Source organism: Diospyros lotus, chromosome 3 (genome assembly GCF_014633365.1).
Source record: "Diospyros lotus cultivar Yz01 chromosome 3, ASM1463336v1, whole genome shotgun sequence".
Taxonomy (NCBI): domain Eukaryota; kingdom Viridiplantae; phylum Streptophyta; class Magnoliopsida; order Ericales; family Ebenaceae; genus Diospyros; species Diospyros lotus.
This window is the reverse complement of record NC_068340.1, coordinates 23,901,689-23,923,052: the sequence shown is the minus strand read 5'-3', so window position 1 is coordinate 23,923,052 and position 21,364 is coordinate 23,901,689. Positions and strand designations below refer to the sequence as shown.

The following is a 21,364-nucleotide window of genomic DNA, read 5'->3' as shown; positions in this document are numbered from 1 at the left end:
CCTTCTAAAGGGGGAGAAGGCAGGGTTATTTAATCCTTTCTGAAGATGGGACAGATTTAAGTGGAAGAATGTCATTAATGTTAATGTTGAATAAGATAAGAGGAGATCTTGGGCTATAAGGGAGTAAGCAACATATAACAGATTAAATGTAAAGAACGTTGTCTAGAATTTATGTTGTCTGATCCGAAGAATTGAGAACAGAAATAAGATGGACTGTCCATTTACACCGGAACCCTTACACTTTCTTCTCTGTATTTCCTGATGCAGATACAAAAAAGGGTAGCCATGTCATCCCGAAAGAACGGATACACTTCAACTTTGTGCCGATTCTCTTCCTTTTCTGCCGTCAAAGGCCGTATAGGAGGGGGCTTTTAGGAGTGTGCTCAATTGTATGGAAAAACTTAAAAAGTCACATGAAACAAAAACGAAGAGCAATTCACGAAACTACTGTGGCACTACTATCTCCCTGGTTTTACAGTTGACTTCCAGCGAGCATATTGTTGCTCTTATTACAAGCATTCTTCTCTTGGTTTTTAGGGAACAATAAAATTATTACGATAATTTGGATGTGTACATACAGATGATAACAAATATCCTAATCCAAAGGTCACAATCCTTTAAAATTGATATAATAACTGTTATATGCATTGGACATGATGTTGGTACATGAATTGAAGTTAGTATTATACGTTTAAGAGATTAAAGATTTATGCTTTAATATTAATTTTTTTCCCATGCTACGCAGTACGCAAGGATTCATCAGTAATAGCCTATCATAATATAACTTGCCACTTAACCTAGCAGCTTACGGAATCCATATTCCTATAGAGAATGAGAATCACACAGAAAACCCAAGAAAGCAAAAGTGACTGCTGTAAACTAGAATTCCTTTATTTGAAGCAAAGTAGTCCCACGGCCATCCTCAATGTAACGAATTTGGTTATATTCATCGTAATTGGACCACGTGATGAACATCATCCATAGCAATCGCCATCCTAAATCTATGTACATATATTACATATATATTGCTTCAAATGTGAAACTAATAAAGCGTAACGACTCCACTCTAATTTCCATAAGACGCGATACTTAGCACCCGCCAGTTGCAGGTTCAATGGAACTCAGAAGCCCATTACCCCTCAGCTGCATGCAGTGTTCTTCAGCATCAGCCTGGCAGCATATGATCGCAACTGAGAGGCCATTGTAGTGTGCTTCTTGCATGATGTTAACTGCATTGTCTAGGGTCATTCCTGGGATAACCTTCATCAGTACTTGTACAACATACTCCCTTTTGTTGTAGTTGTCATTGTGCAGTAATACACGATACGGTGGAGAAAATTTTCTTGATTTCCTGAACCATTTGGACAAGACATTCATTCGGAGTTCCCATATATTTCACCTTATTTTTTCAAAAAGACCACTCATGGAAGCATGGATACTGAAACCTACTCTTAAGTAATTGGCTGAAACTTAGCACGTGCAAGGTTCAAAATTGGAATATAGGTCAAATTCAAACTCTTTTCATATAGCCTCTATATATATGGGACATTCCCATCTTCATGTGGCTTCTTGCAGGTATAACTTGGTATTCTGGACTACTAGGAGCTGGGGTTCAATAATACAAGTGGAAGTTGAGAATTTTTATGTTTTCTGTCATGTGGTTTTCCTGCTTTCAGATTGGTTTCTTATATCATCCCAATCACAATACGTCTCTAATGTAGGTAATGCAATTCTCTAACCAATATGGTTAGATCTGAAAACTTGAGTGGTGATGTAGGCATGAAAAGATTGAATTTTAAAAACGTGAGAAAAGGGCTTATTGTTGCTATACCTCAAATCAAACTCTGATTCACGGCCAGGAGTGGTTTTCTCTATGACTGGTCTATCCAACAACCCGCCTCCTTTACCTGCTCCTATAGCTGATAAAGTTGCAAGGATACCGCGATTGAGGCATGGCCCTTTAAAAAGAGAGTTTTTATCTCCTGTTGAACAAGGTGTCCATTTCTCATTAGCAATGAGAACAACTCTAAAATTTCTGCAGACAGAAACTTATCGTGACAACCCATGAATAACTGAGAAGCAAAAATATGTTAACTTACAAGTCGCAGAAATCAAGGCAAGGAATTAAAGATTCGAAGCATCAAAAACTGGATGAGAACAATTGCAATTGATTCAACGAATGACATAAAACTGATCAGATCACATTATGACGTGGCTTTTTCTAATGCACAAAAACAAGCCAGAAACTTAAAGTGAAGGAGTATGTCACTGATATCAGATGACATTTCTTGGGTCAAGTATCATAGTATGACATGCCTTTTTCTTATGCACAAAAACAAGCAGGAATAACTGAAAGTGAAGGACTTTTGCACAGAACTTGGGTCTAAATTTCTTCGCCTTTTATCTAATTCAACTACATTGATTCAGATATATCTCCTCCTCAAAGCTTATCTCCAGCAAATATTCCACTGCTAACTCAGTTGTCTATCCTATTAAATTGGAAACGATGCTGATTAACACCACGCAGAGATGGCAGGGGAAGACAAGGTGGTTGGCCAGGAACCGGTAGAGGATAGCACAAAAAGAACATCTGCATGAATCAGGGTTATTGTCACTTTTAGAGAGAGGGATATTGTATGACAATGAGGAAAATCAATGAAGCAGGACATTCAAGGTGGGTCTACATGATATGGTAGCGTTGGGAAGTGAGAGAGGATCACTGGTGTACTCGGCGAAAAATTAAAGCATACAACAATCATGTAATTATGTGATTGTAATTAAATTATAAAAAACTAGTATTATACGTTTAAGGATAACTTGTGATTGTAATTATGAATTCATCCTCATTTTCTTCAGCTAGATTTATTGTCTAAAAATTTCAGTTACAATCACAAGTAGCATCAGTAGGGCTTGTTAGCTGCCATCATCTCCTTCCTCAAATCAACTAGCCACGACCATCTAGAAGATAGTGATGGCATAGTTGCACATATCTATACTTAGTATCTTCCTTTGACTACTCTTAGATTATCCAATTAAAGGAAAATGTCAATGTTTTGAAATTTTGGACTCTATAATGATAAGCAATGACACATTGGCAAGAACAAACTGTCTTGATGGGTCTTTTGATTGGAAATAATTAAACCACAATCTGCTAAATATACAGGTTCTCCACGAAACATTTTCATTTGTTTGTGCTTGTGGTTGCAGAAGGGAGATATGGTTGACAGCTTCCGAGTAATTTTTTGGTTTATCATTTTTACATTTTTCCTCCTGTTGCGGTAAGTACGGGCAAGGCATATGATACTATCATTATGATGATACCAGAAGCAATTGAATATTTTCTCATATCTTCCATTGCTCAAGTAGCGTCCACATTTAGATCATATTAGCTTTTTTGCTCGTAATCTGTCTCAAATTTTGTCAACATATTTTCTTAGGACAAGTTCTGGTAGTAGATCACATAGCTCAACACCACATATTACAACAATGACATACTATGCGTTTATCTCATTAAGTGGGGGTCAATTACAAAAATTTTAGTTTTCCAATCATTTCCATGACCTTATCTTTTATAAGGCTGTTTAAGGCTTGTTTACCCATGTGTCACTATCAAATTTTTCTAGCTAAATAGTATAAATGGTTATTGAACTTAGCACTAAGATATAAAAAGGTCATTGAACTTCAATTTGTGATTAAAATGTTACTGAACTTCAATTTAATATACAATTTCATAACTACCATTAATTACTGTTAAAATAGGCTAATGAAATGCTGACATTTTTGTATTTTAATGCTAAGTTTAATGACTTTTTTGTATTTTAGTATAAAGTTAAGTTTTATATTATTTAGCTGTCTACGTTATTGTTAGTCACGTTAATATCCCATTAGCCTCTTTTAACTGCAATTGACAATAATTATAAAATTATATACTAAATTGAAGTTTAATGATATTTTGTTTACAAATTAAAATTTAGTGACTTTTTTGTATTTTATTGCAAAGTTCAGTGATAATTTATGCTATTTAGTCAATTTTCCTAAATCTTCTAACTTTTTTATTAAATACTTATTTCATTTCATTCACTCCACAAGCACGAGTCTCTATTGGTTTTCATTTCATATGGCCAAAATATCTTAATCTTATTTGACACATTTTATTTTCTACCTATATGGCCTTATAATTTTATCTTTTCTTTCATCTTCGTTTCTCAATATTTTCTTGTCTCATATTTGCACATGTTAACTAATTGCATTGCGGGACATGCATATTGGACAACCAATAGTTAAGAAGAAAACTTCTTTTGGCATGCTGATAAGCATAAATCATACATAAGCATTTGTAAGCCACCATAATCATGGGATGGCTAATCCTTTATTAAACAGCGTAGATAAATCATAAATAAGACCTTCACAAACTAATTAGTAGTTGCTCCAAGAAACTAATACTCGCGCAGAAACAGTTAATAGTAGCGATAACAAATGAGAACTGCAATACCGGGAACAACATATATATGCATACATAGATATATATGTTCAGAGAGAGAGAGAGAGAGAGAGAGAGAGAGAGAGAGGAGTCACCTGGTTTAGGGCTGAAGACGTGATTAGGTGAGAGAGCAAGTCTGCCGCACATCGCCGTCTCCATGCTCGCTCGCTCTCTCTCTCTCTCTCTCTCTCTCCGCCTCTGTACTTGCAATTGAAAGCGTTTATGAGACTCAAAACTCAAAAGATGAATAATCCATGATATGCACAAATATTCATTATTGACGTTAGGGTTCCGAAATCATAGTTTGTGAATTTATTGAAGGCGAATTCACATGCAAACATTCTTCCACTACTATATGTTCAATTTTTTTGTCTCTATTCTTATTATATATATTTGCATAAAATAAAATAAATTTATAAAAATAAAAGAACAATTTATTAGTAAAAATAATAAATCTACAATATTGTTACTCCCCCCACTTTCTACTTTTTATTTACATTACACGACCATTATTAAACTAAATAAATAACTTAATTTTAGTATAATAATAATTGACAAGACTGACTTAATTATGTCATCTAGAAATTAAATCTCATAATCTATAATACAATTTTGTTATTTTTATTATTATTATTCAGTCATAAAAAAACGCAGTTATATCCAATCGTATTTTACAAATACATCCCGACCATGTACATAACCACTATATATAACTTGGTGAGGGTGTGGCTTAAAATAATTTCTTTTAAGTATATTATATAAAATATTAAAATATATGCAAGTCAAGATCACAAGTTTGGCAGCTCGTATGCTCACTGAATTAGATATATGCATTGTCACTTTTACACAATTTTATGCGTTGGTGGGAGGTTTTGAACAACAATCACAAACATTCCATCCAAATCGATCACAAATTAGAAGAAAAATATAGTGGTATAGAGATTAAGATGGAAAATGATTTTAGAAGGTGACGTGGAATTGTTTTTCATCACAGATATTCCAAGCCATTTGTTTATGCACCATGGTCTGTGCGTCTTACCTAGACAGCATCATCCCCAGTTTATTCCCCAGCTGGCTTACGGATGAGTTTTGTGGCACTTGTTCATGCATCAACCCAAGCCATTTGTTCGTGCATTCCATTAAGGTCACTGTCTCATAAACCAAGCAATGACAAACACGCACACACACACACACACACATATATACATCTTCCAAGATTTGACTCAGTCGTTAGGCTCGTTTTATTCTTCACACTTGTTACCCAACGCAGTTCCATAATTGCTGGCTCAAATTGACAAAGACACACCAAGAATATCTCAAAAACAAGTGTAGCCAACTGATCAGTTCTATCTTTCATACGTACAAACAGCTAGCATCCAACTATATATGTAGAGAGAGAGCTTCTTCTACTGGTCATGAATAGAACTCATAACTGGAGGAGTCAGCAATGATATTCCTGAAGCCGCCTATCGTGGACGCCAACATGATGAACGCTCCCACATATATGCACACCTTAACATAACAAACCATAGACATTATTCATCAGCCTTACTTTAATTTGGTTGATTTTTTTTTCCAAGAGAGAAATATGGTCTGCTTGAATGGTTTTGCTTACCCAGTTGATGAACCATGAGATGCTGAATCTCCTTGGTTTCTTAATCACCAGCCATATAATACTAGGGAGCTGCAACAATTTCCCAAGACGTACAAATTATAGCAGCTTGAATATTAACAATACATATTCCATTCGATTTCCACATGGAAACCATAAACTGATATGATGATGCGAAAATCATTGACTTACAAAGTAAGAAGTTGGAGCAAAACCAAATCCACCAAAGAAACCAAGAAGATCACCAAAGAATGGAAAGGTGACACCAACAAAGAGCGTGAAGGCTGCAGGAACCAGTCACCAAATTGTCAACTAAAACTCATCCAACAATTAATCCTTTTTGTGTTCAATGATTAATAATAAGAGGATTATATTCTCACCAACATAAATTGACCGGACTAAGATTCGCAGTAAGATTCCGGGTGGGAAGTTGAACTTCTTAACCATCGTCTTCTCCAACAAGTCGAACACTGGCATTGCGAAAACCTGAAAACTTTTTCCCCTTAATGATGCTTGAGCATGATTAGTGTACAGATTATATGTGTAACTTGTTTTCGAATGTTTTCCCGAATACCTGATAGCTGCCGATGACATGGATGACGACCATCAAGTTAGCAGCAGCAATAAGCCATGACGGCCTCTCAAGTCCCACCAGCACATTATCAGCAACATCTTGCCCAAATGCCCAGTATCCAATCAAGGCCACTGGAAAATAGCAAATCGCATTAACAAAATATGCCCAAACTGCGCCTTTCCACATTGGTACTTTTGAGGGTTTCTCAGGAGTGGATGGAACTGTGGCCTGAATCTCAAGGACAACTGCATGCCCAGCATATGCAAATGAAATCTGGCCCAGTGCATTGAAGACCCTAAACATGTAATCAGCTCCGCTGGTTTTCTTGTATCCATAGCTTACATTCTCAATTCTTCCCTTGCTCAAGCAACCCACCCAGGCTATAGCTGAATAGCTGCAAGCACCAGAACCACAATTCAGAGTATTTGAAATCTGTTTTTTCTTCCTTTTTCAACGCATTCATTCGTAAATGCGATCTATGAAAACTATTGGTAGTTTGTCATCTAAAAGTTGTGTGCTCTGTTGTTCTAGATACGATTCTCCTCTCATTAACCAGTTTAGATTGGAACAGTGGTAATTTTGTAAAGCTAATTGCCCTGCCAGTTCTATAGCTGGTTGACATGCCCATAAAATTATCAGAAGATATGCATTCATTTAAGTACATAATTTTTCTTTCTATCGTAAGTCCACGCTTGGTTTTAACCTTCTCAATTTTTGGTTGACATATGAAGTTCTGGATTAAATCCTCCTTTATCTTTTCTCTAAAACACCATTGATTATTTTCTTCACCTGTCATCTTAAGTTAAATTAACATACAAACATGCAAATCACTGAATTTTTTTACTTGGAAGTTTCACTAGTGTCTTTACCTCCATAATGTGTGAAGATTTGTAATAAAATTTAGAAATAAAAAAGAATAAAAGAGGAGAAATTACATTTTACCATCAAAAGTAATATCTTTTACGCTCAAATTTTGGTTGAATAAGCCTTCGTGAAAAATGAAAAATCTATATCAAAGACTGCTTTGAACATACCTCAGCGACATGATGGCGGCCGCTAATGAAACCCCAGAAACAGAATTGAAATTGGGAAGCTGAGAGAGTAAAAAATGGGTGGAACCAAAGATGCAAATCCAGTAGGATTGCCTGAGCCTGGTACAGTTTGTGCAGGTTATCTCCATGAACTTCTTGAGACACTTGCCCCCAGTGACCATGTAAACAATATTGCAACCAACCTGGACTATTAGCTGCTGGGGCAGAACTATCCATGGCCCAAGCTTCGGACCAAAAGCGTGCTGAGCCAGGTCATAGTAGCGATCGAAACGAACCCCGGGGACACATTCATGAAGCTGTATCATCTGCCACATCTGGTTCAGGGTGATGCACCATGACAACACCATCACCATTGTCCCTGGACCCCTGAGGACAAATAGAGAGGATAATTTGAAATGGAAAGAAAATTGAAATCGAGAAGATGGAAACAACTTGGAAAACTTGAACAACTTCAAGAGTTGTTGAAACAATGAAACAAACACCATAGATGGATAGTTATTGAGTTTGTGTTGTACCATCCTAAATAGGCCATGGCATAAGGCAAGCTGAGAACACCAGCACCAACCATGGCTGTAACAATGTGGAAGGTTGAGTACCACCATTTGGCATTCCGAGGGGGGCCCTTCACCATCCATTGATCTTCCAACGGATCCTCCTGCCAGAGAATTCATAATCAAAAGAACTGAAGAAGAGGAAAATTTAACGAGAAAGACGGAACCAAATAGGAAGTTTCACCTTTGAAGCAGAAGCTGAAACCATCTCTGCTACCAAAGAAGACAGTGTCACACACACAGACCTTCAAGGTGGGGGAGTTGATAAGTTGTTATTATCATATATTTGTAGTGGTTGATGACTCCTTTTCGATGGAACAGAGAAAAAGGAAAGAATACTTTTATTGTTAGCCTTATTATTGTTGGTTTCTCTTCCGCACTAAGCCATTAATTAGTGTTGCTAAATACACTGGACTGGAATAGGAGGAGATATAATGGAGAGGGAGAGATGGATATACGTTTAAGATTCAGTGGGAACTGCAATAGTGCTTGTTAAGAATGATGTTAGCCCACTACCAAGAACTCCGAAAGAGTAAAGGCCTCGCCCAGCACCATCTCCATCTCCATCTCCATCTCTACTACATTTGTATCAATAAATCCTCTCCATTTTGGTCTGTATCTCCTTTTGTACGGTACCTACCAATACTAGTATTGAAAAGTGCCTTCTTGGGTTTCATCCACTATATAACCTTCACTTTTAGAATTGGGTACCCACAAAAAAACTTTAAAAATTCAGTTGCTTTATGAAAATTCTGTAATTGGGTAGTCACTGAGTGGGAGTGGCATCTTTTGAGGGTGGGTGGGGGTCTCTTCTTCTGGCTCCAAAAGCTTTTGGTTTTGGGGCAGAAAGCAGGAGGGATGGGGGTGTCAAATATTTGAGTCGCCGGTGGCCAATTTCATCTCTTTCAATGAAAAAAAAAAGTGATTTGTGTCTATCTTGAAATCATTATATAGTTTGGCTTTATAAAGTTGCAATTGTATTTGTTTCACGAGTAATCATTGAGCTTGAGGCAAGAAAGGAAAGGAAGGTTAGAAGGATGCATTAATTTATCCTCCCAGTCCCAGGTGGTGGGACCTTAAAAGAGTCCCCAGTGGTAAGCATTGCGTAAGGCACGAGCACTGGCACTGGGTGGCAAACCACACTCAGATATCGCTTAAAATAACAATGCACCTACACATAAAACACATTCTTTTAATCAGTTCATTGTCATAAATATATCATTGTGATCGCACAAGTTTTTACTGTAGCAATTTTAAAAGAATAATGCTAAAATCATGGTTAATGATAGTGTCATTAGTCATGTAATGACTCCTTATTAGAGGAGATTAATGAAAATATATGCCATTATTTTTTCTATCTAATATCTCTTTCAATAAGGATGCAACATATAATCGTCATCAGTTATAACTCATAACATTACTTTTTTAAAAGGCAAAATCAACCTCTGTTGTAAAACTCATTTTAGAGTGAGGTCACAATGTTAAATTGTTTCAAGATAGTTGTGAAAAATTTAAGTTTTATTTTTTCTTTTTTAAGTGAAATATATCTCTACACGTTTGAAATGAACATTTTATATCTTATATAACAAATGTACCTTTAGATAAAACATTGCTAATTATTTAATGAGTTTTTGATATTTTTGAATTATAGTTATTTCCCACTTTCACTTCAATTAGAAAACTATGGTTAAAAAAAAAAAAAGAAGCGAAATGATACTTCTAAGAAATTACAATTTGATCCAAACTTTTATAAATTCTATTTACACTCCTTTTTATTTTATCACTTACACCAAATACCTCCATAATTTGTTCAACACCCTAAATTATTAATAAATCTATTGGTCCATTTTTTTTCAATTTAATTTAATTTTCAAAAATTCCTAAAAACTCGAGAGGTATTACAAAAATGCTTCTCATTCTTTATCTTATTTATTCTATTTGTGAATTGTCATTTTCTAGTTGGACAGGAGTGTTGACCCTAAAATAACTTAAATAAGATCTAACTCTACTTGGGGTTGGCAAAGCTAGATATTAAGACGAACTTATAATTAGTTTTGCATTTAGTGACCTTAACCAAATTGTTTTAGGACAAAATGAAAGGTGCGCTTACACTAAACAAGTACAACAAGAGATTCATTAAGTTTTCGAAAACATTTTTCAAAAGTAAGTAAATGCAGTGGAAATAGAATGAAACATTTCTTGTAAACTCAGATGTTTCAACCATGTACATATTTTCATTCACAATGAAAGATCCATAACAACAACGTTTATCTTATGAAGAAAATGTTGCTGCTAGTTGTTTTCTATGTACGTTCCCAAACTTTTTGGTTTTCCTCCTTGAACTTTTTCGTGCCTCCTTCATGAATTGCTCTTTGTTTTTTTTACTTTGGCGCCTCCTTTATCGATTTGAAAGACTAAGTCAGTCCACACCAAAGTCACCAACTAAAACACTATGTTGGTTACTTGTGCTAATCAAGACTGAACAAATGTGATGGAAAGATAGCTATAGGGTTTTTTCAAAAAGGAATGCTCGTCACACGAGCAAGAATCAGTAGAGAAGAAGAAGAAGAAAACAATAAAGAGGGAAACTTATAAGAGTGGGAGTAAGAAGAAAAAGGCAAAAAGCTTAAGCAAGAAGCAAACTATCAAGAGAGTTCAAAAACATTTTCTACTTATTGAGACATTCTCTATTCCCTTATATTTGTTTTTCTTTACTTTTATCTTCATTTAATGCATTGAAAAATGAAATAGACCCATTGTAACACTTGGTTTCCTTAGCCTATGCAATAGGCCCATTGTTGTCGCATTACAATGGTATTGACAACTCAATGGTTGAAATCACCGTAACTTTAGTAATGACCTTCTTCATCAAAATAGCTTTCTTTGCCGTATCACATGTCGCAATATATTCGGTTTTAATTGTGAAATTTGTGGTCACTTTTTGTTTGGAAGTCTTCCAACTAATTGCTCTACCATCGCAAATGAAAATGAAGTCGAATAACTATTTTTTGTTATCCATTTCAAATTGAAAATTTGAATCAATGAATTAATCAACATGGAGTTCACCACCTCTATAAATTAACAACATATCATGAGTCATTCTCAAGTATTTTAAGATATGTTGAACTGCCATCTAGTGTTTCAAACCTAGATCAAACTAATATTTGCTTGTAAACGCTTACAACACGGGTGATACCAGGCCTTGTGTAAAGCATAGAATACATGAGGCTCTATATTATTGCAGCATGAGGGATCTTGCTCATGCTCTCTCTTTCTTTAAGAGTCTTAGGAGACATCCCTTTAAAAAGATGCAGTCTATGTCTCTTGGGTATGAAACCCGTCTTGGAGTTTTCCATACTAAACTTCTTTAGTATATTTTCTATATAAAAGTTTTAAGAAAGACTTATCAATCTCCTCGCTTTAGCTCTATAGATATAGATTCCTAAGATATAGGTTGTTTTTATCAAATCTTTTAGGGAGAATTTATTGGATAACCATATCTTTGTGGACATCATTATGCTCATATTATTTCTCATAATTAGTATCTTAACCATATACAAGACCAGGAACGTAATGGTGCTCCCACTAGTCTTCTTATAAACACAAGGCTCATTCAGATTCTTTGTGAAATCAAACTCTTTGATCTTATTGTTAAACCAAATATTCCAACTCTTTGAAGCTTGCTTAAGACAATAAATGGATCTCTTAAGTTTGTATACTTTGTTACTATCATAGGATTCAAGGCCTCGTTGTTATTCCATATGGATATCTTCCTCAAGATGTTTATTAAGGAAATTGGTTTTGACATTCATTTGTCAGATTTTGTAATTGAAGTATGCAACTATAACTAGTAGTATTCTGATGGACTTAAGCATTGTAACTAGAGAAAAAGTTTCATCATAGTCAACACTTTGTCTTTAACTACCTTTTGCCACCAGTCTAGCTTTAAAGGTTTGTACCTTTCTATTAGGACCAATTTTCCTCTTATAAATCCATTTGCATCTCTAGGTACTATACCTTTAGAAGGGCCTACTAGTCTAAATCTAATTGGAATACATAGATTCCATTTTGGACTGCATAGTCTCAATCCATTTTCTTAAAGTCAATATCTAATATCACCTCCTCATAGGTGTTAGGATTAATCTCATGATCATTGTAACACCCTACTTTTCCTAAGCGAGACGTTAACATGGGATTTCAGGAATATTTTTTTTTCAACATACACTCAACCTAAATCATTCCTATTCTACCTTCTCAGTATATCAAACTTAAAATGAATAAGTTATGTAACGCTCCGTTTTCCCAGAATGAGTATTACCTCAAGATTTCGGGAATATATATATATTTTTTTCAACATCATACACATAACATAAGCCTCTCGACATACATACCCCTATCATAGTCATTTCCTGACAATCCCAACTATACCTTCTCAGCATTTAAAAATAATAGACTAAGACAGGTATTATCAATCACATCAGCGGAAAGCAAGATCGAAACCTCAATGATATATAACTGACAATTTCTTTTACAATAACTAAATCGATGTTTCACATGAAAATATCAAAATATTACATAACCTCTGAACATCGTAATCATGGACAAAAACCTACGAAAACATAACGGCTACATCTCGATGACATTCTTTCCCTTGACGCCACTGCATTCACCTGGAACGTTTGAATATTTCAAGGACATAGTCCAAATTAGATGTTGAATCATCTAAGTGAGAGTTCAAAAATATTTTCATGCAGATATGCAAAATTGTATATAAAATCGATAAATCCCGACATGCCCCAGCCTAAGAAAATCCCACATAGCACTTAACCCTAACTGGGAAAAATGCAATCTCTCTAAAGGCGACACGACCACATCGACCCATTGGCAAACACAATCTTGCTTAAGAGGGACAACCTCGACATATGAACTCGGGAATCACCCCATTGTCATTGTTAAGCATTACGCTCCTACTCAAAAGCATTCCAAAACCCATCGCAACCCTAGCCCCAAGAGTGTCATATCAGCACTATCTCCGGAATCAACGACACCTCAGCCTTAATGTTATAGCTCAAAGGAACCTGGGGTGGTGTCCACTCTCAGCCCCGCCACTTGAGTACCGTAGGGTGAAGTCCGTCTCAGCCCTGTCCTAAGTGGGTCACATAACATTAACCCTTGGCACGCATTCCGAGTGCTGACACTCGAGAGCTACGTCACAGGTTAACAACCCACATCCCACATGGACAACACAACATGCCAATGCCAAAAAAAAAAAATCATAACATGCATAACTTAAAATCAACATTTCGATGTATGCAATTTATCGTACGAAATTCAATGCATGTGTAAATAACAGTTTGGACAGACCATCATAATAAACCAAGCCATAGGGATGAACACTCACAGTAAACCATTCACATGCTACTATAAGTCTTTTCGGGTAGAATCACTCACCTTTAGGTGAAATTTCAAATTCTTCTTGACAAGCGGGGTATGCCTCGATTTGCATGCTCGCCTCGATTTGCGTGCCCTCTTCGAACTTCGCACGAGTCACTTCACCTCAAGCCGCAAGGTACCCTAATCATCTAATAATCATCAAAATATAATTTTCTCCTTAATTTTTCTCACATTTTCCTTTTTTTTCTCATTAATAATCCAAAATAATTATCTACACAACTATTTTCTCAAATATTTTTACATAAATATACATAAAATAATTTTCCAAGAATTTTGGAAAAAAAATAAAAAATTACCTATGTGGCACGCGCCCCCACGCGCGGGCGAGTGGGCTGGAGGGTTTGGGCTAGCGCGTGGCAGTCACGCGCCGGTCATCTTCTTCCTTTCTCCGGTCGCCGGCGATGCTCCGATGCCCGATTTTCCTACACCGATCGAAAGCCCTCATCCAATCGATCTTGATCCCACCGATTTCAGGTCAAGAGGTCACCGGAAAACCTACCAAATGGCCGGTTACTGGCGGCGGTAGGCGATCCACCCAGCTTTTCCGACGAGCCTCCGAAACCCCTTCAAATCACCTCGAAAATTCACCAAACTTACCAAGATTTCTCCTCTTGCCTCAAGGATCAAAAGCCCTTTATTGGCTTCCCTCGATTCGCCCTCAAACTTGAGCGATTTGCTGCTTCAAATTCGGCCGAAACCCTTGGCTATTTATAGGCCGAAACCCACCCCCACGTGGTCGATTTCTGGCCAAAACTCTTCCCACACGCCTCCTAGACCGTCCTTGCCCATGCCCTGACGAAAATAGCCTGCCAAATCGCTGAATTTTCCAGCCAAAATCTCGGCCAGATCTGCCATGTGCGTGAGCTTTTTTTGAAAATTGCAGTTTGGCCCTCTTGAAATTTTCTTTTACATTTTGGCCCTTATCCTCAAGCCCCTAATCTTTCTAACACCATCACTAAGACCCTCAAGATTAGTACTTCTCATTTCTCCCTTGAAACTTCCGAAAAATTACCGTTTTAACCTCCCTCGGGCAATTTTAGAAAATTACACTTAGGCCCAATTGATCGGTTTGACCTCAAATCCACTCGATTCAACCTGAAACCACTTAAGGATTGTTCTATACATCAAATATTAGTTCTAGACACACTCCGTTGCTTTTTCAGACATCGTCTATAACAATTCGGTAATACGACCTAATTGGCAGCTGTATTTTTGCTGTATCGAAAACTGTTCCCGATCTCATTTCTTTTATCACTAAAAATCATAATTTAAATCACTCATCGATACTATACCGTTTTCCTTGGCTATCTAGGGTCCATGGTACCCCCTCTGATTAATTTGGTCGTCCAAAGCTGCGTTAGTGTACCCTATAGCCTTATTTTTTTTCAAAATTTCATTTATGCCCTTTATCAAATATCATTTTTATCCTCAAATTATTTTCGGGTATTACAGTTAAGACAGGTAATCATCACATATGCAAAAGAAAGATCAAAACCTTAAATAACCGTAAATTTCTCATTTATAACCAAGTAACGTATCGATGTTCAAGATGATATCATTAAAATAATACATAACATCTGAATATCACAAAACATGGTCAAAGACCTACTAAACTTCCAAAACGTAAATGATGACTACATCTCGATGACCTCTTTTCCCTTGGCACCACTGCTTTCACCTGGAACGTTTGAATATTCCAGGGACATAGTCCAAATTAGATGTTGAAACATCTAAGTGAGAGTTCAAAATATTTTCGTGAATGTATGTAATACCATGAACAATAGACATATCTCGACATATCTCAGCCTAAGAGAATCCCACAAAATGCTTAACCCATACCATGAAAAAATAGCAATCTCTCTAAAAGCAACATAATCACATCGATGCATTGGCACAACACAACCCTACCTTAAGAGGGGCAACATCAACGCATCTCTCCAACACCTCAAGAACAATTGTTACCACTCATAACACGGGAGGGTCAACATCAACGCAGGAACTAGGCTCACCACAATCATGTCAGAGATTACGTTTCCACTCAAAAACATCCCGAAACACTACTCATGTCTAACACATGTGCCAATGCCATAACTACAACATGTAATGATGCATTACATAAAACGCCATTTCAATGCATAAGAAAATAAACAATTTGGATAAACCATCCACATGAAATCAACCATTCACGTGCCAAAATCATTGCATGAAACAAAATCAAGTATAAGGTCGAACCATCCAAAATAAACCAAGTTTTGATAGTAGAACCACTCACCTTAAACGTATTCAGAATACCTCGATTCTCATGCCCAACCTCAATTTTCGTGTTAGGGCTCAAATAATCATACTATTACTCAACCTCAAACCTCAACAACCCCTAGACATTATATTCATTCAAAAGAATATCAACATAATTTTCTCATAATTTCTCCTTATTTTCTCCTCAAAACTTTCAAAATAAATACCTCCTCAAGATTTTTCCCAAATTTTTCTCCACCATAATTCATAAAATATTTTTCTCAAAATATTAAAAAAAAATCAGAAAATACCTTCTCCCCACACGCACCCACATGCCTATGCGTATTGGACTACGCGTGTAATGCACGTACCGGTCGTCTTCAAGCTTTTTTCGGTTGCCGACGATGCTCCGATAACCGAAATTCTTGCATCACCTCGAAGCCCCCTTCTAGTCAATCCAAGAGGTATGCTTCTTGGCTCAAAATCACCATCGGAAGTGCCTTGAAATGGCCAAAAATAGTCCAGCTCTGGCATCTCTTCAATTTTTTGGCCACCCTTCGAACACCACTCAAACCATCATAAAAACACTCCAAATTTTTCAAAATGATTCCCAAGACCTTTAGAGCAAAAACCTTCTATCAAAACTCACCAAAACTCGAGCAATACGATTCTCTAAAATCGATTGAAACCCTCGCCTATTTATAGGTAAAATTCGGTCACTCCTTGGCCAATCACTAACCATAGCTTCACCCACATGCCTCTTAGGCCAAAGATGGCCATACCTTGGCGAGAGATTGTTGTCCCATCGCCGAATTTTGGCCCACGTGCAATAGCAAGTCTGGCCATGCTTGCTACAACATTTTTGAAAATTGCACTTTGGCCCTTTTGCAAATTTCTTTTGCATTTTGGCCTTTTTCTTCAAGTCCTTAGACTTTGATATCTCACCACACGAACACCTAAGTTCCATGCTTCTCAATTGGCCCAACAAATTTGAAAAAAATATTATTTTCACCCATTTTTCAACTAGAATTGAAAATTACACTTAGGCCCCAAATGCACATTTCAATCGTAAATCCTTTTATTTCATCTTGGAACTACTCAAGGGTTGTTCTATCTACAAAATTAAAGTCTCCTTAGGGTTCTGTGGATTTCCTGGAAGCCTCTTACCATCATTCAATTTTTCAAGCTATGATTTAGCTGTATTGGGAATAGTCTTCATTTCGATTTCTTTCGGCGTCATAAATCTTGCCTCGAGATGTTCGTCATCGCCATACTTTTTTATTTAAACATCTAAGTTTCAAGGTGCTCCTTGTCATCAATTCGGCGACCTATTTTACTATCAAACTAATTTTTTGGTATTTCAAACTTATTTAAATTACATGACAACCTCATACCAACATGGGATATTACAATCACCATCTCCATACATGAACATTTCTTGTATCTCCTCCATAATCAATCCATATCTTTTCAGAGGACAAAATACTCTACCCAATCTATGAAGTCCTTGTATTGTTTCATCATTGGAGGGACTGGTTTGTTTTGACTATGTATCTTATCTTGAGTTAATTTGTGGTTTAGAAGAATCCTTCTCCAATTCTACATTTCTTCCACTTTTACCTTCCTGAATAAACTTTTTTTTTCTAAAAAAACAACATTTATACTGACCAAAACTCTTCAATAAACTTTTTTTTTCTAGAAAAACAACATTTATACTGACCAAAACTCTTCAATAAACTTTTTTTTTCTAGAAAAACAACATTTATACTGACCAAAACTCTTTGATCATCTGGGAAGTAAAAATAGTATCCTAAACAATCTTTAGGATATCGCACAAATTTACCTTTATCTGATTGTGGCTTCAATTTCTCTGTCTTAAGCTTTTTCACAAAAGTAGGACAACCCCAAATTTTAATATGCTTAGGACTAAATTGTTTTCCATACTATATCTCATATGGGGTTGTTTTGACATACTTTTGTCAGTGCCCTACTAAGAAGGTAAGTTGTTGTAAGAAAGGCATACCTCCACAATGAAATGGGTAAATCAATATAACTGATCATTAAGTGTCCTGCGTCTAATAGGGTATAATTTATTCTCTTAGAAACCTATTCAACTATGGTGTTGCAAATTTTGTCGATTGTGATATAATACTACTAGTTTTAAGGTAGTCATTGAATTTAATACTTAAGCATTCACACCCCCAAGTCTAATCAAAGGATTTTGATACTATTTCTTAATTTTTTTTCTACTTTTGCCTTAATCTTTTTGAACTCTTTAGAAATTTTAGACTTATACTTCATTAAGTATATATAACTATACCTAGACATATCATTGATAAATGTTATGAAATAGCTATAATCACCTATTGTTGTTTCTCCAAACGATTCACATACATTTATGTGAATTAATCCCAATAATTTTGTAGCCCTCCCACTTTGTTTTCTAAAAGGTGACTTAGTCATTTTCTTGAGAAGACATGATTCACAAGTCAGCCATGGTTCAATTCTAACTGGACAAATGAATCCACAATGTGCCAACTAGTTTATCATTCTCTCATTAATATGGCCAATCTTAGATGCCGTAGTTGTAACACTTAATTTCTTTTATGCACTCTTTCATGTAATTCAAGAAAATAAAGATTATTAACTAATACCCTGATAAACTCATAATTTTATATTTTTATTCTCTTTATATTTAGTTTAATTAACATGTTTTATATCTTATGGTGCTGATTTGTGATTATCTTTTATATATAAAACATTCGTGGTAAAATTTAAAAAATTATGTTTTAAAACTCATAAAATTCCGTCCTTATTGTTACACATTTTTATTTAAATTTTCTTATACTATTTTTTAATTTAAAATGTGTCTATATGGATTTTATATATTGAATAGGTTTTTATAGGAAAAGCAAAAGAAATTAATTAGCGCAATTTGAGATGATTTGAAAGCTACGATTGCAAAATGGAATTTGAAGGCAGAGACGTGGCCCGCTTATTATTAAATTGAAAAAAAATTAATGAGTATGCTTGCTTTATATATATATATATAATATTATAATATAAATTCAAGCAAAGGAAAGTACTTGTAAAGAAGAAGCTGTGAAGACCAAATTGAAATTGGAATTAATTTATAATATAATATATGCTTGGAGGAGCACCAGAATTGGAGATGCCCATGGAGAAATTGGAGGCCCAAATATAATATTCAATTGAAGGCCAATTGGCATTTGGAAGTCTGAAGATAAGGAATTGCAATTTAACTTAGGCCGCGTTTGATAGCCAACATTTTTGATAATTTTTCTACTCAATTTTTACCTTATGCATTATTTGATAGTTATTTTTTTTTAAAAATTTATTTTTTCACTAATAGTGAGGAAATTTTCCTTCAAATCATAAAAATCAAATTTCTTGAGGGGAGAAGATGGAATTTTCTTAATAATTGAAAGCACATGGCAACTTGGCAATTTTCTTGCTTTTCTTGACTGTTTGGTTCAAGAAAAGCAATTTTAATTTTGTAGTTTTATTTTTTTGAGAAAATAATTTAATTAATTTAAAATATGTTATTATTTTATTTTTTATAAGATTTAATATTGCATGTCAAACATGAAATGCCAGAAAAATGACAAAATTTTATGAAAAATATTACCAATTAAATAACAAAAGATGAAAAATAACATCATTTTTCAAGTAGAAAATTATACCAATCAAACAGCTTAGGCTGCATTCTCTTTGCTATTTTCAAATCATTTTTAGTTTTCAATTTTCTAAAATAATGAAAATGCGTTTTCTTTACTGTTTTTAAAAATGAACTTTTAAAAACAAAAAAAAATTTATAAAGAAAATTTAAAACAACAAAAAATTATTTTGAGTATTTTCATCCAAAACAAACTCTAAACTCAAAACATATTTATTTATTCATATTTTATTATTGTAATGGAAAAAAATATTACAAAATCCATTAACTCTAAAATGTATATATATATTTTTAATAATATATTAACATTAAATATTTTTAATTTACTAAATAATCAAATTTATTGAATAAAATATTATTAAAAATTTATTTTCAAAATTTCAAAGAAAATAGTTTTTCAAAATGACAAAAATAATGCATTTTCAATTTTCTAAAAATAGACTACCAAAACAAAAAACTGAAAATGAATTCAAAAATCAAAAGTGAAAATTAAAAAATAAAGAGAATGCAGCCTTAAACTTCCAATTTTCAAGAATTCATTTTTCTTGCAATTCAATTCCCTAGAATTCATTTTTTTTTTCCACTCAAATTCTACCCTTGCAATCAAACACCACCCTTAGAATTGAAGTCGGCCCATAGAAAGAATTAGGGATGGGCTAGGGTGTTGCACATGACACATATATAATATATATTAGGAAGGCAATTGGAGAACACACAGGAGAAGAAGAACGAAGCAGCAGCGACAGAATGGAAGAAGGACGGAATGCACGAAGAGAAGAAGACACACAGCGACAAGACGAAACATAAATTTATGTTTTTTGTTTCATTTTCTCGGTCTAAAATCTTTAGTCGATTCAAAAAATTTAAAAACGATTAGTAAAATTATGAGATCTTGTTATTAATTTTATTTATTTTTTTATTTAAATATTTATTTTACATATTAATGATTGCATGATTTGATTAATTGAAAATGCCTATTAATTGATTGAATTGTGTGGTGTACAGGTAAATTGAATTTATAATCCATAATTGTTATGATGTTCAGTTGAAGTAGCAATTAAGTAAAACAATTATGATTCCAATTTTTGTTACTTGCTTAAGAAAAACATAGAATGAATTAAATAATCTAATACTTATAGACTATTATTCATCTTTAACTCCTTCTTAGTTCGTAATGTTATCAGTAAATTCATGAGGATTGCTTAATACCAATTGATTTATTGATAAAGATTAATTTGGGTGCTAGGCCTAGATTAATTAAATTAGAAAAGGTAAAACTTGTCTCACTTGTTAATAATATTTTGTTAAATATTTAACTATGAAAAAATATATCTATCAGAGTTCAGTGATTAATTTGCAACCATGAGTAATTTTCCTTGAATCGATATTGTCTCTAATTAAATTTTGTTACTCAATTCTGTTTCTTTTAAATTATTCTTTTGTCAATTAATTTATAGCATTAAATCCCCCCTATTTTCTTTTATTTTCATTAATTTATTGTGATATTAAATTTGATTGACTAGTTTATGTGAATCAGGTTTTACTTGCCATTACTATTAATTGTAAGTAGAGTAATTTTATTATTTGATACATTCGGCATGCATCATACCCCCATGCCAACACGTTCATTACCATATGATGAATTTTACATATATTATCTATAAAAAATCATAATTCTCCTTCATAGGTCTAGGAATATATACTATATT

The 21,364-nt window shown here is 34.6% G+C and overlaps 2 protein-coding genes across 2 annotated transcripts; both read right to left on the bottom strand.

The window, feature by feature from the left end:
• Positions 1-928: 928 nt before the first annotated feature.
• Positions 929-4,820, bottom strand: LOC127797143 (ATP-dependent Clp protease adapter protein CLPS1, chloroplastic). Its single transcript, XM_052329735.1, has 3 exons — positions 4,576-4,820; positions 1,832-1,982; positions 929-1,351 (listed from the first exon to the last, which is right to left on the bottom strand). The coding sequence occupies exons 1-3, from the start codon at positions 4,637-4,639 to the stop codon at positions 1,090-1,092; spliced, it is 477 nt and encodes a 158-aa protein (XP_052185695.1). The 5' UTR covers positions 4,640-4,820; the 3' UTR covers positions 929-1,089.
• Positions 4,821-5,697: 877 nt separating this feature from the next.
• Positions 5,698-8,799, bottom strand: LOC127797141 (lysine histidine transporter-like 6). Its single transcript, XM_052329731.1, has 8 exons — positions 8,454-8,799; positions 8,234-8,373; positions 7,701-8,084; positions 6,667-7,060; positions 6,473-6,578; positions 6,285-6,376; positions 6,096-6,164; positions 5,698-5,992 (listed from the first exon to the last, which is right to left on the bottom strand). The coding sequence occupies exons 1-8, from the start codon at positions 8,475-8,477 to the stop codon at positions 5,894-5,896; spliced, it is 1,308 nt and encodes a 435-aa protein (XP_052185691.1). The 5' UTR covers positions 8,478-8,799; the 3' UTR covers positions 5,698-5,893.
• Between the last annotated feature and the right edge of the window lie 12,565 nt (positions 8,800-21,364).

Excerpts from the sequence above, each read along its gene's own strand:
- LOC127797141 (XM_052329731.1), bottom strand. The coding sequence starts at position 8,477 with ATGGTTTCAGCTTCTGCTTCAAAG. Across the intron at positions 8,085-8,233 it reads GCCATGGCCTATTTAGGATG|GGGTCCAGGGACAATGGTGA; the intron begins GTACAACACAAA and ends ATTTGTCCTCAG. Across the intron at positions 6,377-6,472 it reads AGTCCGGTCAATTTATGTTG|CCTTCACGCTCTTTGTTGGT; the intron begins GTGAGAATATAA and ends TGGTTCCTGCAG.
- LOC127797143 (XM_052329735.1), bottom strand. The coding sequence starts at position 4,639 with ATGGAGACGGCGATGTGCGGCAGACTTGCTCTCTCACCTAATCACGTC. Across the intron at positions 1,983-4,575 it reads CGTCTTCAGCCCTAAACCAG|GAGATAAAAACTCTCTTTTT; the intron begins GTGACTCCTCTC and ends CTTGTTCAACAG. Across the intron at positions 1,352-1,831 it reads GAATCAGAGTTTGATTTGAG|GAAATCAAGAAAATTTTCTC; the intron begins GTATAGCAACAA and ends CAAATGGTTCAG.